Source organism: Dendrobates tinctorius, unplaced genomic scaffold (genome assembly GCF_039654945.1).
Source record: "Dendrobates tinctorius isolate UK_male_01 unplaced genomic scaffold, ASM3965494v1 ptg000030l, whole genome shotgun sequence".
NCBI lineage: Eukaryota > Metazoa > Chordata > Amphibia > Anura > Dendrobatidae > Dendrobates > Dendrobates tinctorius.
Window position 1 is genome coordinate 52,020,421 of NW_027361698.1, and position 25,918 is coordinate 52,046,338.

The 25,918-nt window shown below is 45.4% G+C and overlaps 1 protein-coding gene across 4 annotated transcripts in view; it reads left to right on the forward strand.

Annotated features, from left to right (window-relative positions):
• The first annotated feature begins 4,223 nt into the window (after positions 1-4,223).
• PCDH10 (protocadherin 10) overlaps positions 4,224-25,918 on the forward strand; it is a 91,556-nt gene continuing 69,861 nt past the window's right edge. For 2 of the 4 annotated variants that reach the window (XR_012231551.1, XM_073572096.1), the window contains exons 1-4: positions 4,224-6,990; positions 7,925-7,983; positions 8,389-8,495; positions 20,729-21,073. Coding sequence is in view for 3 of the 4 variants with exons in the window: in XM_073572096.1 (XP_073428197.1) it covers positions 4,492-6,990; positions 7,925-7,983; positions 8,389-8,495; positions 20,729-21,073 (3,010 nt within the window). In the remaining variant the exon portion in view is untranslated. The remainder of the gene's footprint in view (positions 6,991-7,924; positions 7,984-8,388; positions 8,496-20,728; positions 21,074-25,918) is intronic. The other 2 variants (XM_073572097.1, XM_073572098.1) reach the window with 2 other exon arrangements.

Genomic DNA, 25,918 nt, shown 5'->3' on the forward strand with positions numbered 1-25,918 from the left:
ATATATATATATACAGTATATATAGGAGTTATACATGTATATACAGCGGTGTGCTCATATATGTATAGGAGTTATACATGTATATACAGCGGTGTGCTCATATATATATATAGGAGTTATACAAGTGTATATACAGCGGTGTGCTCATATATATGTATAGGAGTTATACAAGTGTGTATATACAGCGGTGTGCTGATATATATATATATAGGAGTTATAAATGTATATACATTTGTTGGGAATCTCTCTCAGGCAAAACTAACAGGTCAAGGAAATTCTTATCCTCTCTTGCTGACAACTTTATCTTCCAAAAGGTAAAGGAGAAAACAAGGGGAACTGCTACCTTGGATCTAATCCTTATAAACAGGGAGGAAATGGTTGAGGAGGTAAAAGTGGCTGGGACCCTAGGAGGTAGCGACCATGCTATTTTAGAATTTTGGATAACTAGAGGCGGAAGACCTGTGAAGACTCAGACGTCAAGGTTAGATTTCAGAAAGGCAGATTTTAAGGGATTCAGAAAGAGAATTGGGGGGATCCAATGGCTGGATATCCTTAAAGACAAAAATGTCCAGGAAGGATGGGAAATCTTGAAAAATGAAATTCTCAAAGCACAGTTGTTAACAATTCCGAAAAGAGGGAAGAATAGGAAGCATTTAAGGAAACCAGGATGGATGAACACAGAACTTAAGCACATGCTAAAAAGGAAGAAAAAAATGTTTATAAGATGGAAAGAGGGAGGCATATCTAAAGAAGAATATAATGCTGTCTGCAGAACCTGCAGGGCACAAATCAGATTAGCTAAAGCTGAAAATGAATTGAGGCTTGCAAGAGATGTCAAAAGCAATAATAAAGGATTTTGGGGATATGTCAAAAGTAAAAGAAAAGTCAAAGATGCTATAGGATTTTTACAGGATGAAAATGATGAAATGGTAAGAAAGGATGTTGAGAAGGCTGAACTTTTAAATTCCTATTTTGCATCTGTTTTCTCTCAGAAAGGAAATGTAACATCAACTGTTATTCACTGTCCTATTAAGGGAATAGAAGAATCCAGGATATCTATAAACAGAAAGATAGTGAGGAAACACTTAGCTAACCTAAATGAATTCAAGTCTCCAGGTCCAGATGAATTACACCCCAGAGTACTGAAGGAGATAGCAGAAGAAATTTTTGAACCCCTCTCCATAATCTTTGAAAATTCTTGGAGAACAGGAGATGTGCCAGAAGACTGGAGAAGAGCAAATGTTGTTCCTATCTTCAAAAAGGGGAAGAAGGTGGACCCAGGCAACTATAGGCCGGTGAGTCTGACTTCTATACCAGGAAAGATCTTTGAACAAATTATTAAACAACATGTATGTCAATACCTGGATAAGAATGAAGTGATTAAACAGAGTCAGCATGGGTTTGTAACTAATAAGTCATGTCAGACTAATTTAATTTCCTTCTATGACGGTATTACTGATTGGGTGGATCAAGGAAATGCTTTAGATATAGCATATCTTGACTTCAGCAAAGCATTTGACAAAGTCTCTCATACAATCCTTATTGAAAAAATGACTAAGTATGGAATGGACAAGGCAACTGTTAGGTGGATTCATAACTGGCTTAGTGATCGGACCCAAAGAGTGGTCGTAAATGGCTGCACATCCAGTTGGAAGAATGTCTCAAGTGGGGTACCACAGGGCTCTGTCCTGGGCCCTGTATTGTTCAACATCTTTATCAACGATTTAGATGAAGGAATTGAGGGTAAACTGATTAAATTTGCTGATGACACAAAGCTAGGAGGGATAGCTAATACTAGAGAAGAGAGAGAGAGGATTCAAAAAGATTTAAATAAACTGGAGAAGTGGGCAGCAACTAACAGAATGGTTTTTAACAGGGAGAAATGCAAAGTACTACATCTGGGCAATAAAAATGAAAAAAGCATATATAGAATGGGAGGAATAGGGCTAAGTGACAGCACATGTGAAAAAGACTTGGGTATACTAATAGATCACAGACTGAATATGAGTCAACAGTGTGATGCAGCAGCAAAAAAGGCAAATGCAATTCTAGGATGTATTAACAGAAGCATACAGTCTAGATCACGTGAAGTCATTATTTCCCTCTACTCCTCTTTGGTCAGACCTCATCTGGAATATTGTGTCCAATTTTGGGCACCACATTTTAAAAAAGACATCAACAAACTGGAGCAAGTTCAGAAAAGAGCGACCAGAATGGTGACCGGACTGCAAACCCTGTCTTATGAGGAAAGGTTGCAGGATTTGGGAATGTTTAGTTTGCAAAAGAGAAGACTGAGAGGAGACTTAATAGCTGTCTACAAATATCTAAAGGGCTGTCACATTGTAGAAGGATCAACTTTATTCTCATTTGCACAAGGAAAGACTAGAAGCAATGGGATGAAGCTGAATGGGAGGAGACACAGATTAGATATTAGAAAAAACTTTTTGACAGTTAGAGTGATCAATGAGTGGAACAGGCTGCCACGAGAAGTGGTGAGTTCTCCTTCAATGGAAGTCTTCAAACAGAGGCTGGACAGACATCTAACTGGGATGATTTAGCGAATCCTGCTTTGAGCAGGGGGTTGGACCAGATGGCCCAGGAGGTCCCTTCCAACTCTACGATTCTATGATTCTATGATTCTATGATTCTATAAATACAGTGGTGTGCTGATATATATAGAAGTTATACATGTGTATATACAGTGGTGTGCTGAGATATATATATATATATATAGGAGTTATACATGTGTATACAGCGGTGTGCTCATATATATGTATAGGAGTTATACATGTATATACAGTGGTGTGCTCATATATATATAGGAGTTATACATGTGTATACAGCGGTGTGCTCATATATATATATAGGAGTTATACGTGTGTATATACAGCAGTGTGCTCATATATATATATAGGAGTTATACGTGTGTATATACAGCAGTGTGCTCATATATATATATATAGGAGTTATACGTGTGTATACAGCGGTGTGCTGATATATATATACAGTATATATAGGAGTTATACATGTATATACAGCAGTGTGCTCATATATATATAGGAGTTATACGTGTGTATACAGCGGTGTGCTTATATATATACATAGGAGTTATACGTGTGTATATACAGCAGTGTGCTCATATATATATAGGAGTTATACGTGTGTATACAGCGGTGTGCTGATATATATATATACAGTATATATAGGAGTTATACATGTATATACAGCAGTGTGCTCATATATATGTATAGGAGTTATACATGTGTATACAGCAGTGTGCTCATATATATATATATATAGGAGTTATACGTGTGTATATACAGCAGTGTGCTCATATATATGTATAGGAGTTATACATGTATAAATACAGTGGTGTGCTCATATATATAGGAGTTATACATGTATATATACAGTGGTGTGCTGATATATATAGGAGTTATACATGTGTATATACAGCAGTGTGCTCATATATATATATATATATATATATATATATATATAGGAGTTATACATGTATAAATACAGTGGTGTGCTGATATATATAGGAGTTATACATGTATATATACAGTGGTGTGCTGATATATATAGGAGTTATACATGTATATATACAGTGGTGTGCTGATATATATAGGAGTTATACATGTGTATACAGCAGTGTGCTCATATATATATATATATAGGAGTTATACGTGTGTATATACAGCGGTGTGCTCATATATATGTATAGGAGTTATACATGTATATATACAGTGGTGTGCTGATATATATATAGGAGTTATACATGTGTATATACAGCAGTGTGCTCATATATATATATATATATATATATATATATATAGGAGTTATACATGTATATATACAGTGGTGTGCTGATATATATAGGAGTTATACATGTATATATACAGTGGTGTGCTGATATATATAGGAGTTATACATGTGTATATACAGCAGTGTGCTCATATATATATATATAGGAGTTATACATGTATATATACAGTGGTGTCCTGATATATATAGGACATGTGTATACAGCAGTCCTGGAGCCGCAGCCAAGTCTACGGTGAGGATGGACCCCAGCTCGCTCCTCGCACACACTCTCCCTCCTTCACGTGACGCCTCTGTGCTAATAGACTGACATGCCTGCCTGACCACGCCCCCGGCATTTCCTGGACTCCGATTGGTTGGCAGGAAGAGGTCGCTGCGCAAAAACCGCTAGGCTGGGAGCTGGGAGATCAGACAGTGGCAGCAGAGAGCGCAGGAGCTGGAGCAGTGTGCGGAGCATCACTATGGGATGTGTGCAATGTGGAGACTACTGGAAATAAAGTGCCTGTAGCTGTGTGGCGTGGGGCTGAGCAGACACCATGTGCAGTGGATGTGGCCGCCTGTGCCCCCTGGCAATGACTCTCCCCCCGCACTGAGCTGGGACCGCTGCCTCCCCGGAGTGATGGAGTAGCCGGGCTTCCCGCGGTGCTTGTCCTGTGCAGCCTGGCGATGCTCGTCCTACTCCTCCTGCTGTGCGCGGCGGATGGAGGGCTGCCCCAGCTCGCCTACAAGGTGCAGGAGGAGCGGGACCATGGCACTTTCGTGGGGAATATCGCCGAGGATCTGGGCTTGGACATTACAAAACTCTCCAGCCGCCGGTTCCAGTCCGCGCCCAACTCCCGGAGCCCGTACCTGGAGCTGAACCTGGAGAACGGCGTCCTGTACGTGAAGGAGAAGATCGACCGGGAGCTGATCTGCCGCCAGAGCCCGTCCTGCCTGCTGCACCTGGAGGTGTTCCTGGAGAACCCGCTGGAATTCTTCCGGGTGGAGATCGAGGTGCTGGACATTAACGACAACCCGCCCGCCTTCCCCGAGGCGGACATCCAGGTGGAGATCTCGGAGAGCGCCACCCTGGGCACCCGCTTCCCGCTGGAGAGCGCCTACGACCCGGACGTGGGCAACAACTCGCTCCGCACCTACGAGATGACCACCAACAGCTTCTTCGCCCTGGACGTGCAGACTCAGGGCGACGGCAACAAGTTCGCCGAGCTGGTGCTGAAGAAGCCGCTGGACCGGGAGCAGCAAGCCGTGCACCGCTACGTGCTGACCGCCATGGACGGGGGCAGCCCGCAGAGGACCGGCACTGCCCTGCTCACCATCAAGGTGCTGGACTCCAACGACAACGTGCCGGTGTTCGAGCAGCCCGTGTACTCCGTGTCCATGGCCGAGAACTCGCCCCCCGGCACCCTGGTCATCCAGCTCAACGCCACCGACCAGGACGAAGGGCAGAACGGGGAGGTGGTGTACTCGCTCAGCAGCCACAACTCGCCGCGGGTGCGGGAGGTGTTCAGCCTGGAGCCCCGGAGCGGCCGCCTGGAGGTGAGCGGCGAGCTGGACTACGAGGAGAGCAGCGCGTACCAGGTGTACGTCCAAGCCAAGGACCTGGGGCCGAACGCCGTGCCCGCGCACTGCAAGGTGCTGCTCAAGGTGCTGGACCTGAACGACAACGCGCCCGAGATCAGCTTCAGCACCGTGAAGGAGGCGGTGAGCGAGGGCGCCCCCCCGGGCACGGTGGTGGCCCTCTTCAGCGTGACGGACAAGGACTCGGAGGAGAACGGCCAGATCCACTGCGAGCTCCTGGGAGACGTGCCCTTCCGCCTCAAGCTGTCCTACAAGAACTACTACACCATCGTCACCGACGGCGCGCTGGACCGGGAGCTGGCGCCCTCCTACACGGTGACGGTGCTGGCCCGGGACCGCGGCAGCCCCCCGCTCAGCGCCACCAAGTCCATCCAGGTGCAGGTGGCGGACGTGAACGATAACGCGCCGCGGTTCTCGCAGGCGGTGTACAACGTGTATGTGACCGAGAACAACGTGCCCGGGGCGTACATCTCCGCGGTGAGCGCCGCCGACCGGGACGACGAGGAGCATGCCCAGGTCACCTACCACATCCTGGAGTGCGACATCCAGGGCATGTCCGTCTTCACCTACGTGTCCATCAACTCGGAGAACGGCTACCTCTACGCCCTGCGCACCTTCGACTACGAGCAGCTGAAGGACTTCGGCTTCCAGGTGGAGGCGCGGGACGGCGGCAGCCCCCCACTCACCGCCAACGCCACGGTCAACATCGTCATCGTGGACCAGAACGACAATGCCCCGGCCATCGTGTCCCCGCACGGCCGCAACGGCACGGCCAAGGAGCTGCTGCCCCGCAGCGCCGAGCCCGGCTACCTCTTCACCCGGGTGGTGGCCGTGGACCTGGACGAGGGCGAGAACGCGCGCCTCACCTACAGCATCGTCCGCGGCAACGAGATGAGCCTGTTCCGCATGGACTGGAGGACCGGGGAGCTGCGGACGGCGCGCAAGATCACCGCCAAGAGGGACCCCCACCGACCCTTCGAGCTGGTGGTGGAGGTCCGGGACCACGGGCAGCCGCCGCTCTCCTCCACCGCCCTCATCCAGGTGGAGATCGTGGACAGCACGGTGGAGAAGCTGAACGAGAACCACCGCTCCAGCCGCGCCACTGACACCGCCCTGGACCTCACCCTCATCCTCATCATCGCCCTGGGCTCGGTCTCCTTCATCTTCCTGCTGGCCATGATCGTGCTGGCCATCCGCTGCCAGAAGGAGAAGAAGCTCAACATCTACAGCTGCCTGGCCAGCGACTGCTGCGTGTGCTGCTGCTCCTGCTGTAGCCGCCAGGCCAGGGCTCGCAAGAAGAAGCTCAGCAAGTCGGACATCATGCTGGTGCAGAGCTCGGCCGTGCCCAGTGCCACCCAGGTGCCAGTGGAGGAGTCTGGCAGCTTCGGCTCCCACCACCACAACCAGAACTACTGCTACCAGGTCTGCCTGACCCCAGAGTCTGCCAAAACGGACCTGATGTTCCTCAAGCCTTGCAGCCCCTCCAGGAGCACAGACACCGAGCACAACCCTTGTGGGGCCATCGTGACGGGCTACGCTGACCAGCAGCCCGACATCATCTCCAATGGCAGCATCCTGTCCGGCGAGGTAAGTGGCCGCTCATCCCTACCCAGCTGTAGGTTAGCGTCCCGGAGAAGTTTCCCTTGTAACCAGATGTTCCTGATCCCTTGTTATCTGCAAATCCCATTTATCCCCATGAAATCCCATCTATCTCCACGTCCTGCTCCATCATCTGCGTTCTGTCTCTTTTTTTGTCAGTGCCCCCTCGCCTGTCATGTACTTTTACTGTATTGATTTATGTTAGAATTCCCGCAGTGCCGATCCATAGCCATAGATTCTAATTTCCAATAATGTCGCCGTCATATTTCTGACCATATCTATCTGGACGGTGGCTGGAGGAGCCCGCGGAGGCTCAGCCTCCCATTAGAGGCAGTCTTGGCATTAGAATTCCCCTAGAAAACTGTTGCAGCCTGAAGTCCACACTGCCTGAATGTGAATGAGGCTGAGCAAACAGGGCAAGATTTCCCTGCATTGGGCACTGTTTGCCAACTAAAATACCCGTCTATGTATTCGCTGTGATCTGCAGCACTTGGTCCTAGTAATCCAAGTCCACTTTATGGCACCTTGTGCATTGAAATGGTTTGGTTTTATTAGATCTGATCCCGAACTGTGCGAGAACCCAATTAGAGGGCGCAGAGATAATCTCCGTCAGTTCAGTGCATCTGCCTGGGTACCAGGAGCAGGTGCCCCATCCAGCGGGCATAGTGATGTATGGATGCATGTATGTCCTCTGTTGCCCATTCTATGAAACGCCATGACTCCTTGTGCTAGAGAGGGGGCGCCCTTTTATGTCTGCGTATGTTCTTAGCTCAGTGGAAGGCATCTCTGATGTGTGCCCAGTGTGGGGGCGCAGGCTGCTCCCATACATGTCCCCATCATCTCTTTCATGTTTCTTGTACTGACATTTAGACTCCAGTTGTGTTTAATTTCTTATTTTTTATTTATTTATTTTTTTTTGTAGAATAAACACCAACGCACTGAACTCAGTTATCTAGTTGACAGACCTCGACGGGTAAACAGGTATGAAATGCGTTTGGGGCATCTCCTTTATGTCTTCTTTTCTTTTACGCAGTGAGGATTATTTGGAAAAACAGTTTTAGTCATTGAAAAATGTCCCTCCCATTGGAAATAAAGGAAAGTGCAAATGCTAAGAGGGCGATGTAATGGAGATCCGATGTTTTATGTCTTCTCTGAAGTAGTTACTGTGTAGAACAGCAAGGATGCAATGTGAAATGTCTCCTTTCTGCCAATATTGTCCCCTCACCTGCCTTTCTCTGTGTCTAATACTGCTGAGGGGAAACACTTGTATCGGTGGCAGACTGTCGGTATACAGCCATTTATTGCAGCTCCCACTGTGTCCATAGGATGGCAGAAGAATATGTGATTTTCCATTTCTCCTCAATCCTGTGCTGTTTGTATTTGCAGTTCTGCATTCCAGGAAGCAGACATAGTAAGCTCTAAGGATAGTGGGCACGGAGACAGTGAGCAAGGAGACAGTGATCATGACGCCACTAATCGAGGTCAATCCTCTGGTAAGTCTGATGAGAGCAGGAATCAGAATTGGTTCTTTATCCCCTTAGTGGCAAGAGCTGCAATCCCAAAATACCTCATATCATATGCCAATCCAAATGTGACAAGTACGTGAAGAGCACTGCCATTCATGTCTGTGACACTGAGCTAAGTGGGGAGAATGGGAGGTTTGTTATAAAAAGAGGTTCAATGTGACTTTTCAGGAAGCAATCAATGTACGATGGTGTAGGGTGCAGTACAATCCAGGCTCTCCAGTGTATTCTAGCACCACCGGCTCCAATGGATTAAACATGCAAAAAGTAATGAAACTCAATAGAAAATATTGGTTAAAAAAAGATAAAGATATAGAATGGATTGGATAGATAGATACATAGATAGATATGAGATAGATTATAGAGATAGATACATACCGTAGATATATAGAGTTAGATAGATGATACATATTAAGATATGAGATAGAAAGATATATATGGGATGGATAGATAGACTGATAGATATGGGATGGATAGATATATATGGGATAGACAGATAGATAGATATGGGATGGATAGATATATATGGGATAGACAGATAGATATGGGATAGATAGACTGATATATATGGGATAGACAGATAGATATGGGATAGACAGATACATATATATGGGATAGACAGATAGATATGGGGATCGATAGATAGTTAGATATGAGATAGATGGATAGATAGAACTGAATAGATAGATAATATATATGATTGATTAGAGAGATAGATATATTATAGATAGATAATAGATATAATTGATTAAATATGTAATAGATATACTGTATATAGAGTTGATTAGATAGATAGGAAGAATAGATATATAATAGATATAGATCAATAATAGATGGGTAGATCGATAGAATTGATTAGATAATAGATAGATAAACAATATAATTTATTGGATAGATGGATCAGGTAGATAGATAAGTAGATAGATACTGATACATTTTCTTTTGGTGTATTGTAGGGTGCCTCTATAGTGCAGGTAATAATTCAGTTCCACGTCTGAGTTTCCTGGCTCTACAAGGATTAACACATAAATAGAAGGATGGATAGAGAGCTGGACATACATATATTGAGAGATAAATAGATGCTGATAAGCTACAAGGAACATATCTAGGACTTCTGTGCACATCATGTTCCTCTACTCATCTCTTTTAAGTTCCCCAATTCTCAGCTCATTCACATGACAGATCACAATATGGTTTGGGAAATCACACACGTACAGCACTGGGCATTGGCTGCACAGCACTGAGCATTGGCTGCACAGCACTGAGCATTGGCTGCACAGCACTGAGCATTGGCTGCACAGCACTGGGCATTGGCTGCACAGCACTGAGCATTGGCTGTACAGCACTGGGCATTGGCTGCACAGCACTGAGCATTGGCTGTACAGCACTGGGCATTGGCTGCACAGCACTGGGCATTGGCTGCACAGCACTGAGCATTGGCTGCACAGCACTGGGCATTGGCTGCACAGCACTGAGCATTGGCTGCACAGCACTGGGCATTGGCTGTACAGCACTGAGCATTGGCTGCACAGCACTGAGCATTGGCTGTACAACACTGGGCATTGGCTGCACAGCACTGGGCATTGGCTGTACAGCACTGGGCATTGGCTGTACAGCACTGGGCATTGGCTGTACAGCACTGGGCATTGGCTGTACAACACTGGGCATTGGCTGCACAGCACTGGGCATTGGCTGTACAGCACTGGGCATTGGCTGTACAACACTGGGCATTGGCTGCACAGCACTGGGCATTGGCTGCACAGCACTGGGCATTGGCTGCACAGCACTGGGCATTGGCTGTACAACACTGGGCATTGGCTGTACAGCACTGGGCATTGGCTGTACAGCACTGGGCATTGGCTGTACAGCACTGGGCATTGGCTGCACAGCACTGAGCATTGGCTGCACAGCACTGGGCATTGGCTGCACAGCACTGGGCATTGGCTGTACAGCACTGGGCATTGGCTGTACAACACTGGGCATTGCCTGTACAGCACTGGGCATTGGCTGTACAACACTGGGCATTGGCTGCACAGCACTGGGCATTGGCTGCACAGCACTGGGCATTGGCTGCACAGCACTGAGCATTGGCTGTACAGCACTGGGCATTGGCTGTACAGCACTGGGCATTGGCTGCACAGCACTGGGCATTGGCTGCACAGCACTGAGCATTGGCTGCACAGCACTGAGCATTGGCTGCACAGCACTGGGCATTGGCTGCACAGCACTGAGCATTGGCTGCACAGCACTGAGCATTGGCTGTACAACACTGGGCATTGGCTGCACAGCACTGGGCATTGGCTGCACAGCACTGGGCATTGGCTGTACAGCACTGGGCATTGGCTGTACAGCACTGGGCATTGGCTGTACAACACTGGGCATTGGCTGCACAGCACTGGGCATTGGCTGTACAGCACTGGGCATTGGCTGTACAGCACTGGGCATTGGCTGTACAGCACTGGGCATTGGCTGTACAACACTGGGCATTGGCTGCACAGCACTGGGCATTGGCTGCACAGCACTGGGCATTGGCTGTACAACACTGGGCATTGGCTGTACAGCACTGGGCATTGGCTGCACAGCACTGGGCATTGGCTGCACAGCACTGAGCATTGGCTGCACAGCACTGAGCATTGGCAGCACAGCACTGGGCATTGGCTGTACAGCACTGGGCATTGGCTGTACAGCACTGGGCATTGGCTGTACAACACTGGGCATTGCCTGTACAGCACTGGGCATTGGCTGTACAACACTGGGCATTGGCTGCACAGCACTGGGCATTGGCTGTACAGCACTGAGCATTGGCTGCACAGCACTGAGCATTGGCTGCACAGCACTGGACATTGGCTGTACAGCACTGGGCATTGGCTGTACAGCACTGGGCATTGGCTGTACAGCACTGAGCATTGGCTGCACAGCACTGGGCATTGGCTGCACAGCACTGAGCATTGGCTGCACAGCACTGGGCATTGGCTGCACAGCACTGGGCATTGGCTGTACAGCACTGGGCATTGGCTGTACAGCACTGGGCATTGGCTGTACAGCACTGGACATTGGCTGTACAGCACTGGGCATTGGCTGTACAGCACTGGGCATTGGCTGTACAACACTGGGCATTGCCTGTACAGCACTGGGCATTGGCTGTACAACACTGGGCATTGGCTGCACAGCACTGGGCATTGGCTGTACAGCACTGGGCATTGGCTGCACAGCACTGAGCATTGGCTGCACAGCACTGGACATTGGCTGTACAGCACTGGGCATTGGCTGTACAGCACTGGGCATTGGCTGTACAGCACTGGGCATTGGCTGTACAACACTGGGCATTGGCTGTACAGCACTGGGCATTGGCTGTACAGCACTGGGCATTGGCTGTACAGCACTGAGCATTGGCTGCACAGCACTGGGCATTGGCTGTACAGCACTGGGCATTGGCTGTACAGCACTGGGCATTGGCTGTACAGCACTGGGCATTGGCTGCACAGCACTGGGCATTGGCTGTACAGCACTGGGCATTGGCTGTACAGCACTGGGCATTGGCTGCACAGCACTGGGCATTGGCTGCACAGCACTGGGCATTGGCTGTACAGCACTGGGCATTGGCTGTACAGCATAAATGGATGGATAGACAGATATTAAGATAGATGAATGATTAATAGAGAGTTACATGATAGATAGGTATTAGATAAATATATAGATAATAGGAAAGATAAATTATAGAATCATAGAATCGTAGAGTTGGAAGGGACCTCCTGGGCCATCTGGTCCAACCCCCTGCTCAAAGCAGGATTCGCTAAATCATCCCAGTCAGATGTCTGTCCAGCCTCTGTTTGAAGACTTCCATTGAAGTTATAAACTAATAATAGATGTAAAATAGATGGATAAATGCTAGATAGATCTCTGGATTGGGGATGCTCTGCGGTGGAGACTTGTGCACCCGCTTACTGGGTATGTGCTGTTCCTTTTTTTCTTAGATAGATGGACAGACAGATAATAGTACCATCCGCCCAGGAACATATCATTTTTAAAATCCTTTAAAAAAACAATGGCTAGACTAGGTCCTTTGTCCAGGATGCAGTCCAGCATTAGTCCGTGTGAGGATGGTGCCTTGGAAGCCCCACTCCCAGGCTCTTGAATAGATCCCATAATTGAGGGCACCGTCTATAGAAATGCCCTCCCCAGCTGTCTGCGTGCCCCGAGTTGTGTGATACCCACCCCATTACTGGCGGTGGCTTCTCGCAGGCACAGTTTATGAAGCAGACGTTGCTGGAGATATGAGAGCTTCTGTCTTGGCCTTTGCCTTGTGCGCCGTTTGCTGCATTGTATGGGAGATCCTTTCAATAGAGACGCCCGCTCTCCAGCCCCCCTTCTATTTCTCCAAGTCATTAATATGCAGGCCTAATGAGAGTTCAGGAGAGCCAAGAATCCCTGGAGGTCGCTGCTCCTTGTGGGACTTCATGCTAAAGTGAACAGAGCGTCTATTTAATGTCTGGGAACCCGCACACTAACTAAGGCCTGCCAGAAGTTTACATTCAGCACAGGGAGCCCTTTATTTTGCCCTATATGTGGGGGTCTGATTTATTGTTGTCCTGACTTAAAGAGATCTGTCTCGACCTATTTTATTATAAAGCGGGTTATTAATGTAAGTGTTTGAATAGGGCTTAGCAGCAGACACTGCTCCCACTTTGTGGGGTTTTTTTTCTCAGGTTTTCAAAGCTGCTAACCCAGTGAAGCTTTAAAAAGGTTAGTTTACCGGCATAATGGCTCGTAATTAAGGAGCACAGAATATTTAATTGGCATCTGTTATGCAAATCGCCACTGCTCAGACAATATATGCATTTGACTAATTAAAAAAAACACATGTAATTAGACTTATGCAAGTCTGCTCCGCAGATGTCATATTAGGCAACAAGTCAGTCTATGCAGTAGTGAGAGCATAGGTCCAGCTAGTGCCCAGGGGACATGGTGGACAGCGTGCTCTTATCCGATAGTAGATCAATGGGGAGCAAAAGAAATATTAAAACAAGGGGATGGGAATGAAGAACTATGCTGGGAAACGAGACTGACATTTCTCATTACTGTCTATGTACTGTAGATACTGAATTTAATTGCTATCTATAGCGCTACAGAATATATATAACATTTATAGATAGATGGTGTATATATATATATATACACATAATGTGGGGGCGAACATGGGGGCATACCGCGTCTGCTCATGCATTATTTCTCTCAGAAGTGGATAGGCAGAAGAGGCCTGGATGAATGGCCACAATGGTCACATAGTCATCTGTTCATACCCAGATGGACCTTTTATTTACAGTATATTCAAGGAAAGCTACAGCATAATTATAATTAAAATGCAATTTCTTATTTTAACAGTTTTCCTACTTGTGCACACACACATATTAAAGTTGTGTGATTTGTCACCGGCTATTCGTCCCATCATATGGATTCTCCATATAGAGGTTACAGATTCCATCACACTATTGGCTCATGGGATAATCATTGTGTGGGCAAGTGATGCCGTCCAGCTCTGCTCCATCGGTGCACACTGTATTAACTATTGCCAGTCCCTAATCAGTCTTACGTTGGGAACCTGCTCTTTGAAGACAGATTTGTCTATATGATGTCTTTGCACAATGCCATTGATGAGCAGCTGGTTTCTGTGAAAATTCAGCAATGTTTATTTGTAATGGAGCCAAATGGTGTGACAAGACGCCGACAGGGCAGGTAGACAGTGGCCCAGTTGCTGATCTTTAGGAGAAGGCGGTGAGGGCCATTTGGCTGACCCTGGGTCATGTTGACGGCATTCCTGTTACTAGCGTAGCTGGTAATTGGTGAGATAATGGACCGATCATTAGTTACACCATATATAATGCTTTTTGTCATGTGCACTTGGCAGGCGGCCCCACAGGTGACAGATCCCTGGGGTCCAGCTCGGGAGTGGTGGTTTACAAGTCGTATTAAGTGGTTAGGAGTTGCGTTAACCTTGCCAGCCTTTATTTATAGCAGGCAGACGTCTATAGCCGTTCTGGTCTGCTCCACCACGTTGTAAATTGTCTGACTTATGGCTTTTGTGCCGGCCGTGATATTTGTTCTTAAAATATGCATGTGATGTGTTATCATTGATCTCCGATTTGCTCTTCTCGGCAATTTTATGGTCCATTTAGTGAATGGACATTAATTTATAACTTAAGTCTACCTGCAGTCTCTCAATTTCTCTGGCCACTGGTCTAGAGCTCTAGTTTAATATGTTGAACATTGCGGTGGGTTATTGAGCACCATGGTTGGTGATTTTAAATCAGACATGCTTTGAGGCCCACACACTGTGCATGGATTGCGGATTCAGAGATAAGGGCCGGCCCGCAGCTCTTTCTCCAGCTGAGGATGAATATACTCTGGGTAGAAATACCTTCACCGTAATGAAATGATTGAGTTAGACAACTCATTTGGAAATAATTTCGGTTCTACTCAGCCACTGATATACCCTGCTCCGCCACACAGCCTCACACAACTGATTTCCATAATGTGATCTTGCAGTTTGTGATTTGCAAGGCCATAAAGCCATAAAATCAATCATTTATCAATGAGCAAACCAAAACACATTTACAGCGATCGCTAATAGACGTGGTTAGTTTAGCTCTTCAGCAGTAAAGTGGGATTACAGGAGAAGGACGAGCATTTGGGTGAATTAGTTATAAAATTACAGGTGCCAGCTCCCTCCAACGACTTGGTATGAGCATTTAATTCACTAGTGACTCCATAGTCCACATCAGTCAGCCAACAGGTGGGAGTGATACCTCGCACATTAATAACTAGCTTGGCCCTGTGCTGGTAAGAAATAGGGATTTCTATTAGATAATTTCCCTCTCACTTCTTTGTAATATTTGGACAATTATTTCCCACACTTCTAACATCACACTCCCAATAACAGTATTGGATGTTTCTGTAAAACGTGCTCAAATGTAGCCAAGCAATGCGATTAAAATGTGACCTTTAAATGTCTTCTCATGCTCAGGCTGCAATTCATTAAAGTTGGGAAGGGACTATAAATAAGATGACTTCCTAGTTTATTATCGACGAGGCAATATACCTAATATATGCTGGGCGCACCTCTCATTTTCAGACACTGCCATCTATTTTCCCACCCTTTCCTTGACTAACATATTCAAGCCCTTTGCCCTTCTCCCATGGAGAAGGAACAATGCCTCATGAATACATGTCTCCTCTCACATCCAGTGCTATTCACCACCAGTTGATTTAAAATCTGTCATTTATTTTGGAGGCTTTTTCCTTCACTCCTCTAAAACCAACAAAGTCTGACAGCTGGTAATCATAATCCCATATCTATCTATCTATCTATCTATCTATCTATCTATCTATCCCTCAGTTTCATGCAAAGAATATCCTTCTTTCCTTCCATCCTTCTTTCCTTCCATCCTTCTTTTTTTTTTTGTCCTTCCTTTCCTTCCTTCCTCCCTCTTCTTTCTTTCTTTCTTTCTTTCTTTCTTTCTTTCTTTCTTTCTTTTTCCTTCCTTCCTCGTTTCCTTTCTTTCCTCCCTCTTCCTTGCCTTCTTTCTTTCTTTCTTTCTTTCTTTCTTTCTTTCTTTCCCTCCTTCCTTTACTTCCTTCCTCCCTTTCTTTCCTTTTTCTTTCTTTCTTTCTTTCTTTCTTTCTTTCTTTTTCTTTCTTTCTTTCTTTCTTTCTTTCTTTCTTTCTTTCTTTCTTTCTCTTTCTTTCTTTCTTTCTTTCTCTTTCTTTCTTTCTTTCTTCCTTCCTTTCCTTTCTTCCTTCCTTCCTTCCTTCCTTTCTTTCTTTCTTTTTCCTTCCTTCCTCATTTCCTTTCTTTCCTCCCTCTTCCTTGCCTTCTTTCTTTCTTTCTTTCTCTTTCTTTCTTTCTCTTTCTTTCTTTCTTTCTTTCTTTCTTTCTTTCTTTCTTTCTCTTTCTTTCTTTCTTTCTTTCTCTTTCTTTCTTTCTTTCTTCCTTCCTTTCCTTTCTTCCTTCCTTCCTTCCTTCCTTTCTTTCTTTCTTTTTCCTTCCTTCCTCATTTCCTTTCTTTCCTCCCTCTTCCTTGCCTTCTTTCTTTCTTTCTTTCTTTCTTTCTTTCTTTTTCTTCCTTCCTTCCTTCCTTCCTTCCTTCCTTCCTTTCTTTCTTTCTTTCTTTCTTTCTTCCTTCCATTTTTCCTTCCTTCCTTCCTTCCTTCCTTCCTTCCTTCCTTTTTTCTTCCTTCCTTCCTTCCTTTCTTTCTTTCTTCCTTCCTTCCATTTTTTCTTCCTTCCTTCCATTTTTCCTGCCTTCCTTCCTTTTTTCCTTCTTTTTTCCTTCCTTCCTTCCTTCCTTCCTTCCTTCCTTCCTTCCTTCCTTCCTTTCTTTCTTTTTTCCTTCCTTCCTTCCTTCCTTTCTTTCTTTTTTCCTTCCTTCCTTCCTTCCTTCCTTCCTCTTATCTTTCCCTTTCATGTTCTTTTAGGTGCTGTGCAGATATTTCACTCTTACTATCTCATTATCTTTTTATCTCAATTTTATCTCCCTGTAGCTAATAATTCATCTTGATTTTTTTTCCCATAAGGGTATTACATTTGCCCTAACCTGTGAACAGTAAAGCGCAGTCAATCACGCGTTAGCAGGAAGGTTTTCACACAGAAAAAAAAAATCCTTACAATTATTTAATACGTTTTCTTCTCATTATTTTTATTTGCGCGACAAAGTCTAAAAGATTGAAGTTGTCGGTTTCTGTATAAAGCCCTTTATGTTTCCCGTATCCCCCTCCTCAGCCCTTCTCCGATTCTTTAATCCCAGCTGCAGTTCACGTCTGAATTCTTCAACAGCTCACTGATCAGTAATTTATTTCCAGACTTCTGCATACTTATTATCAATGGAAGGTTGGGATGGAAGGCACCGCCACTATGTGCTGCATTGCTTCATTTAAAATAAAAGTCATTACAAAGTGAGATTAATCTGTAATAAAAGCTCTTCCATTTGCTGGCCTTTACCACTTGTTGATGAGTCTGCTTTTTTTTTTTTTATTTTCACAAAGTGCATTTATGGCACCGAGATGACAGAACAGTTAACATTAGGAATCTAATTATAACATAGGGCATTAGTTGAATACTAAATGGATATTATAACTGATGAAGCAGGAATGCAGTGACATAACACCAGACACACTACTAGTTTGTAAAAGGCCATGCTGATACATGCACACATGGGTGTACCAGACATCATGCTGGCACTTACTCTCTGGGGGAAAAGATACATTAGGTTTAAATGCAGCTCTATGTAATAGCACGTCCATAATATCACAAGGCAAAAAATGGCGGTCGTCATAGTGGCAATCCGGTTGCTGAATCCGTGCCATCGATCCTCCTATTACTGCGTGGCCCTTTAACAAATTTATATGAAAGAGGTGCTGTCCATCCCTGGGTGCAAATTTTTTTTCTTCCTTAAAGGGAATCTGTCATCATGGAAATGCATTTCAATCTGTAAACTCCATGTTATAGAGCAGGGGGAGCTGAGCAGATTGATGAATAGTTTGGTGCGAAAAAATTCCGTAAAACTTGAGTTTGAATCAATGAATCCTCTGCTCTTTCTGAGATCTTTGGTCCAGTGGGCGGTCCTATCAGCGACTGACAGCTCTCTCTGTATGCACTCTTATACAAAGAAAGCTTTCAGTCGCTGATAGGACCGCCCACTGGACTAAACATCCCTGAAAGAGCAGAAGATTAAAAGATTAAAGCTCAAGTTATAATGAATCATTTCATACAAAACAATTCATCAATCTACTCCTGCCTCTCTAACACGGTGCATGCAGACGGAACTATATTTCCATCCTGACAGGTTTTCTTTTAATGTATGCATGTATTTTTGGCTAAAAAAAAACAGTATTGTAGTTGGGTTTTATTGAAAATTTTTCACCTTTTGCCTTTTATAGAGGTTGTGTTACCTCATATTGCTGACTGCAGAATGGGTTAACTCAGAATCTGTTAGCGAGCTTGTTCTACCAGCTCAACAGGAGAGTTTCTAACCGTTTTATCAGTCTTTTTCTGAGGTCTTCTCAGCTGATTTATGACCACATCAAAGTTGAATGAGCAGGGAAAGAAAGTGCCTGTGATTTTTTATGGAACTCAATTGCAGAATGATTTTTAGACCTAAATATATGCAGTCAAGTAAAATAAATGGAAAAAAAAATAAAAATATATATATATATGCACACATACATACACAAAATACCACACACACTAAGCCTTAGGTGAACAGCACATGTAGCTTTTTTCTTTATTTCAATATTTTAGGCAATAAGCCATATTAGTAGAAAAAATAAAGTCAAAATGTACGTTTCTATCCCCAGTACTGGTGATTCGGTCTGTGCTGCTTTTCCTCTCTTGTATAATGTTGGTATAAAGCTGTGTGCACACAGTTGGTACGGGGAGGCACATTAGCATACATATGGCATTGTGTACACAAGCATTACTGCACAATTATCAACAACCCCACAGTGCATGTCTGTGTGTGAATCAATCACAGGCCGGGGCTCACGCTCCAAGCCTTTTATTGCTGTTCTTTCAGCCAAACAAATGTTTGGTGCCAGGGACAGATGCAGGTTATATGTTAGGAAGAAGACACATTCCCGGGAATTCCTTGTTTATACACTAAACCCTGACTTCTATATATTGTATGTTAGCCAGCCAATACGAATGTGACTGAAGTCAATGAGAAGATTCCATAGAAGGCAAGGAAGTCTTGTCACAGTCTCCTCGAAAGAAACATGTCCCTCACTAAGTCTTCATAGGGTTACATGCTTAGCATGTTATTCTCCGCAAGGAGAAATGATACTTCTTGGATATTGGTCAGACACCTCTCTCACAGCCAAACCAGATCTCACACTTTGCACTGACGAGGGGCAGTACCCCGAAACACAGTGTCTTCAGATTGAGATTCTGGCTTGGCTTTTATCCTAAGTCTTGTGACAAGGCTCGTTAAAGGGTCGACATTGACTTTTAGGATTGCTACTTCCGATAGGTGGCACTAGAGTTCTAGTCCTCTTCCTCTCTGAAGAGACAATTTGCATAATTTTCATAGGGTTAGGGACATAGACTAAGCCGGAGAGGCGAGGACGTGTGTGTGCCAGAGGACTTGCAGTAATTTCTCAATGGTGTCAGCATCCTCATCTAACGTGAGAGTAGTCATGGACATGTGCCATAGGAGCTCCGCGGGTCTGCGTAGGAGGTTCCGGAGGCGGCCTGCACACATGAGGGGCAGAATCAAATCATTTCATGGTGCAAGGAAATGAAAGGAAGGAAGAAAGAGGTAAAGGAAGTAAAAAGAAAGAGGAAGGAAGGAAGAAAGAAAGAGGTGTAAAGGAAGTGAAAAAGAGGAAGGGGAGGGAGAAAAGGCAGAAAGGAAGGAAAGGGAAGGAAGGAACATAGATTTGTTTTCAACCATTGGGAAATATAAAAAAAATTCTTCATAGCTTTGCTGTTAGATACCGAAATATCAGTTGTTGAAAATCTGTAGAAAAAAAATCTTATCATTTTAATAAATATTTCTCCTTCGTAAACGTGTAAAAACCTTACATGGGCACATTAGGTATTCCCTCTGATGTTTCATACAAGGTTCACCCAATTAAATCTCATCAGGCTGGTGGACACGAGAGTTTGGCTGTAGAGATGAATAAATCAGCCGGTATTATTGACCTTTCTGGTACTTCCAGACTCTGGCCTGATAAATACTACTTAAGCATGTCTCATAGTCTAAGGGCGAGATTCTGAATGATTCCAACCTGTGAACTAAACGGCAGTGTAGAGTTAGCTAATTGGGGAGCTGGGACTTTATGTAACCCTACTTACGCGTCTATCAATTGATATATGAAGAATGTAATGAAGGGTACTTTAATACACCCAACACACCATTTAATAGCTCATTATCCATCTAGAGATTAACTAATCATTACATTGAGCATTATCGATGAAAGTGATTATTTATTGCTGTGAGTATATGAGTATAAGTGCTTTCAGAATGTCAGTTCATTGATTTAGTTATCTGTTAGAGGTATCAGGCTTTTATCATAGACTAAAATCAATGCTGTAATTTTTTAATTCACAAAAAAGGAATAATATATATAAAAAAATATATAAGCTGCCTATCCTTGCAATGGGTGTGATTCTATTATTTATTTTATCGACTCAAATGTGCCCCCTACAGGAGCTGACCTGTTCTCCAACTGTACAGAAGAGTGTAAAGCTCTGGGCCATTCGGATCGCTGCTGGATGCCTTCTTTTGTACCTTCCAGTGATGGCCGCCAGGCGGCAGACTACCGCAGCAATCTTCATGTGCCCGGCATGGACTCTGTTCCGGACACTGAAGTGTTTGAAGCACCCGAGGTGCCTCCAGGAGGGGAGAGATCCTTTTCTACTTTTGGAAAGGAGAAGGCATTACAAGGGCTGGCAGGAGTAGGCAATGGAAATGGAGGAGGGAATACACAGGAGAGAAAGGAGTTGGATGGCCTGCTCTCCGGGACCAGAGCGCCTTACAAGCCCCCCTATCTGAGTAAGTACTTGAAATCTCCTCCTTAGTTAAAATTACTTGAAAAATTGGAAAGAGTTACTCATAGCAACACTTCAAGTTACCGCTTTCATTCTACAACCATTGGTTGATGTGGGTCTCGTCACTGATTATTTGCCATACTGTTAAGTAAATCTTTTCAATCTTTAGAGAGGGCTGTCATAGGATTATTGTTACATACTATTCTGAACGTGTGAATTTCTAGACATTTCTCACATTTCTAGAATCTTCTTTGTCCCAAAAGATGTTACAATTGGAATCATTACCACCATGTTCATTTGGGTATTGTGCATCATGCCAGTTAAGTTTGTAGGACTTGTAGTTAAGGAATCGGCATGTTTGGCAAAACCTTTAACTAAAGTGGGCGGTGAAGTGAATGAATGGTGTACTGCCAAGATTCTCAACTGAGCGGCTATTTCAGTTGTCCGTTACTACCGGACCAGTGCATTGTGGACCTCTTTCTATTTCATCCAAAATGCTTCTTCTGATTAGTAGGCCCGTAATGATGCCATGGAGCCTACTAATCAGAAGCAGGTAGTAGGAGGTTCATAGTGCTGTGGTCCAGCGGCCATGACCTACCAACATGGCCACTGAACCAGGGTCCTGTGAATCTCAAACTCTAGTAGTTATATAAGAAGTCTTAATATTTATATATGAAGTGAAATCCAGAAATGTAACAGTGTAAAGGTCTGATCCAAACAGTTCTATCATAACGTCTCATCCGAATATCAGGCTAAACTCTAGGACAAACCTGCATTTTTAATGAGTAATGGGCCGTGCCATAAATTAAAAATGTTTTGGAGAGACTGGGAAGATCCCTTAGAGTCTAAATATATGGCAATAAATCTATCAGTGATTTTAGAAGTCGTATTTTGGCTTTTATCTTTATTATTAATAATTGAAAACATTGATCTAGAAAATGTCTTGCGTAACAATAGTCAAACGTGGAGCGGTGTTTTTAAGCTAATAACACAACTGTTCTTTACATGACATGAAACCAGGTCGTTCCTCTATCATTTGCTGTATTTCTCCAGGGTTGCAAAATGCCCAAACACTGAAATAAGTAATTAGTGAGCTAGACTTGTATTGTGTCGGTGTGACAGTTGGAGTGCGCTTGTCCTATTCCTCTTTCTTGGTCTCGTTATCCCGGTTTCTTTTATGTGTTCTATTTGGAATGTTTTCGCCATTTTTTACCTCGTCTGATAGAAAGAATGGGACTATCTATCAATCCGCACTGCTCTGGGCTCTTCCTTGTAAACCATTGATGGATTTCATCACTCTCCTCCCACAGGATGCCTTTGTACTTCACACCCTTTGTTCTTCAGCAAAGTTAAGCTCCATCATAATCTCTCCGTCGTTCTATATTTCCATTCACCCTCCTCTTTACCCTTCATGCTTTGACCTCCTTATAAGGCATGTTATTACTGTCTTCAAAAGTACAGCAAATTTTAATTTTCACTTTGATTTTCTGTTTTGTATCAGTAATAGAGACTTCAAGAAACTTGATTGCCAGCTCTAATAATACCATAGGACTCTTACACTAAATGTTACCATACCTTATTCCGTTTGTAATAGTAGATCTAGCAATTCTAGAATTCTGGTGCTTTATTCATGAACTAGGAGGCTCAGTATCAACAGCGCTGCAGGTCCCTCCCATGTAATGACAACTGTGTATTTAATTCTGGGTAATGTCTGTGCAAGAAAAGATGATCTACAGACACAATGTAAGGTTCGTATGACTGTGGGCCGGGAAATGTATCCAGACGTGATAAACTCATAAGGAATATTCAGCGTTTCAAAGAAAGAATGTGGGTATGTTGGCAAAGAATTCGCTGGATTCAGAGATATAAGAATCAGTTACACTTTATTTTCTATGCTTTCCCAGGTCGATCCGACATCTTCCTGTTAGGAACGGCGGAACGCACTAAATAAAAATGAATAATAAAGTGCGTTCGCCGCTCGGGGTCCACCGTGCAGTAGGTGTTACACCGCTGCTAGGTAATGACAGAGGAGCAATATGGCGGTATAATGCGCACGGGTTCAACTTCACCCGAAGTGCGCAGAGCGGGCCCTGTTCACACACAGAGGCGCCGCAACATAAGCATACAAAAACGCTGAGCCTGTTAGTGACACAGGCCTCAGGTAAATGCACACACAGTATCTGGTCACAGGAGCAGAACCTAAGACAGATGAGCTGCATCCCTCTAGACCTACCGTGTGTGCAGCGTCGCTACTGTGAGCGCCAAGAAGGGCTGCAACTGCAGCGCGGCGTAGGACACTGCTGCTCGACGACAAAGCTAGAAAGCAAGCGCAATGTCGGACACTACCGGTGCGGTGTGCACAGAGGCCTAAGGCTTGCCACTGACTGGCGCTGTGTCACGGTCATGTGTGTCTGGACGCAGCAAGTACCGCAAGGCGAACCCATATGACACACGTGACCCTGGATACACCGCCTCCAGTTGGGCGAATTTAAATAATAACACGTGCAGCTGGATACGCCGCCTCCAACAGGCGAATTTAGGTAATACACGTAAGTCTGGAAACCCCGCCTCCAGTAAGGCGAATTTAAACAATAAGGGAAACCTGGTTAACATTAACAATGGAGGGCCTTGCGATAGGGAAGCGGGGAAGTGGAGCCCTCCTGCACTCCCCTGAGTCAGTGTCTCTACACTCCTCTCGTTCCCTATGCCGGTCCCGCACTGGGCGACGCACAGGAACCTCAAAACCCTGACTCGCCCTGCACCTAAACCCTCACTAGGGAATTGGTCGGTGCGGAAACTAATCCCACCACTGCACTAAACACACACAAGGAAAAATGACAATACAGGGGGACACCACTTAGCTTTGCTCTGTTGCTTATGCTCCCCGCAACAGAGCCCACCACCTGCGTGCATCTTCTCCTTCAACCGGATCCATCACCATAACCGGATCCATCATCATAGTGCGGCCTTGGAGCAGAGTCCACCACCAGTTGCAGTTGCTCAGTAAACAGAGTCCCAAAGATGAGTCCAGCTTCTGCCAAAAAATCCAGCATGCTTGAGTCCAACTTTTCTGCCAATAAGTCCTGCATGCTTGAGTCCAGTTTTCAGCAACCAAGTCTAGCATGCTGAATGCAACTCTCACCATAGTCGCCACTCCACCAAGCTATGCAAGCACTTCCTGCTGACACCATAAACTGCGACTCCACCACTCCATGCCAGCCCTTCTTTCCGGCCCCCATCGTTGGACTCCACCAATCCATGCTAGGACTCCTTGCAGACTCCATAGCTGCCACTCATCCCCTCTGGCTGGGCTGCCCAGGACTCCTGTTCAGCTCCATCTTTCACCCAGGCTTCCTTGTGAATGACTAACTATCACCAACAGTGATCAAACACACCTGACACTCTTATAGAGCATCACACCTGATTTATAATTACGTGCACTTAACCAAAGAAACTAAAGTGCACTACCGCTCATCAGCACCGGGGCAACTTAGAACAAACGACACCACAGTGCAATAATTCTAATGGCCACCGGCGGCAATCACACCACACTTTGGCACACAGCCAAAGGAAAAAAGTTCAATTGTGCATTTAAACTGACAGATCCAACCAGGATCATGACAGTACCCTCCCCTTAATGAGGGGCCTCAAGACCACTCCTCATCAGGGCACCAGCTACAGCGGAGATGCCTAGATCCAGAGTTCACCCCAACCACTACCTGACACTTCAGGTTTATGACAAACGCACCGCTGGTATTGGCAATGTATGTTCTGGAGGCACCACTCATCTCCACAGCGCCGAACTGGGTAACGAGTTTATGTATGTGTATGTTTGTTATGAGCTGGTAAGACTCCACAACACACTTCCACAGGATGTTTTTTGGTGGCCACCCATACAAGCTCGTTCACACACAGGTCCGGACCTGAACGTTTATTGCCACGCATTCGTTTGTCATTATTCGGTGAACTCACTCTTGGATCGACAACAGAGGTGTCCCCCTGTGTCACCACACTCACACCCCCGCTATTCACCAAGGGACACCACCCTCCAACCCTTTCACCATGAGGTCTGCGCCTCCCAGGGTTGGTTAATGGCGAGGGTTGAGATTTGTCCCTACTCCCCCGCAGCGCACCTGCTGCTCACACCTGGAGGAGAAGGGGACAGGAATTTGGAGGAGAATACACTCGCTGGTCGCCTTCCTCCACGCGACCAGGAGGGGGCGGCTACTTCGATGGTATTGAAGATTTGGCGTGAGCCCCGCGGACTATCACACCAGTCTGCTCACTACAGGGACATATCCCTTCACCTCGGGGAACCCCAGACAGCACCATGGGGATCACCCACTCCACCCACCTGTCTGGGTGCGTCCGCCTGTATGAACAAGTCCCGCTCCCCAGCAGCGACTAGGGGCTTTTTGCCAGACCGCAGCCACAATTTGATTTTGTGGTGAGGCCAAAGGGAAGGCCCCAGACCCTGATAACTACTTCTGCAGCGGCTCTAACACACCATGCCGCTCCTCACTCACCTCAGTGAGGCCCGGCAGCAATTACTCACAGGTCTCCACATGGCCAGTGCTCACCAGAAAAAAAATGTAAGGTTGGTGATAATGTCATGGTCACGTGTGTCTGGACGCAGCGAGTACCGCAAGGCGAACCCATATGACACACGTGACCCTGGATACACCGCCTCCAGTTGGGTGAATTTAAATAATAACACGTGCAGCTGGATACGCCGTCTCCAACAGGCGAATTTAGGTAATTCACGTAAGTCTGGAAACCCTGCCTCCAGTAAGGAAAATTTAAACAATAAGGGAAACCTGGGTAACATTAACAATGGAGGGCCCTGCGA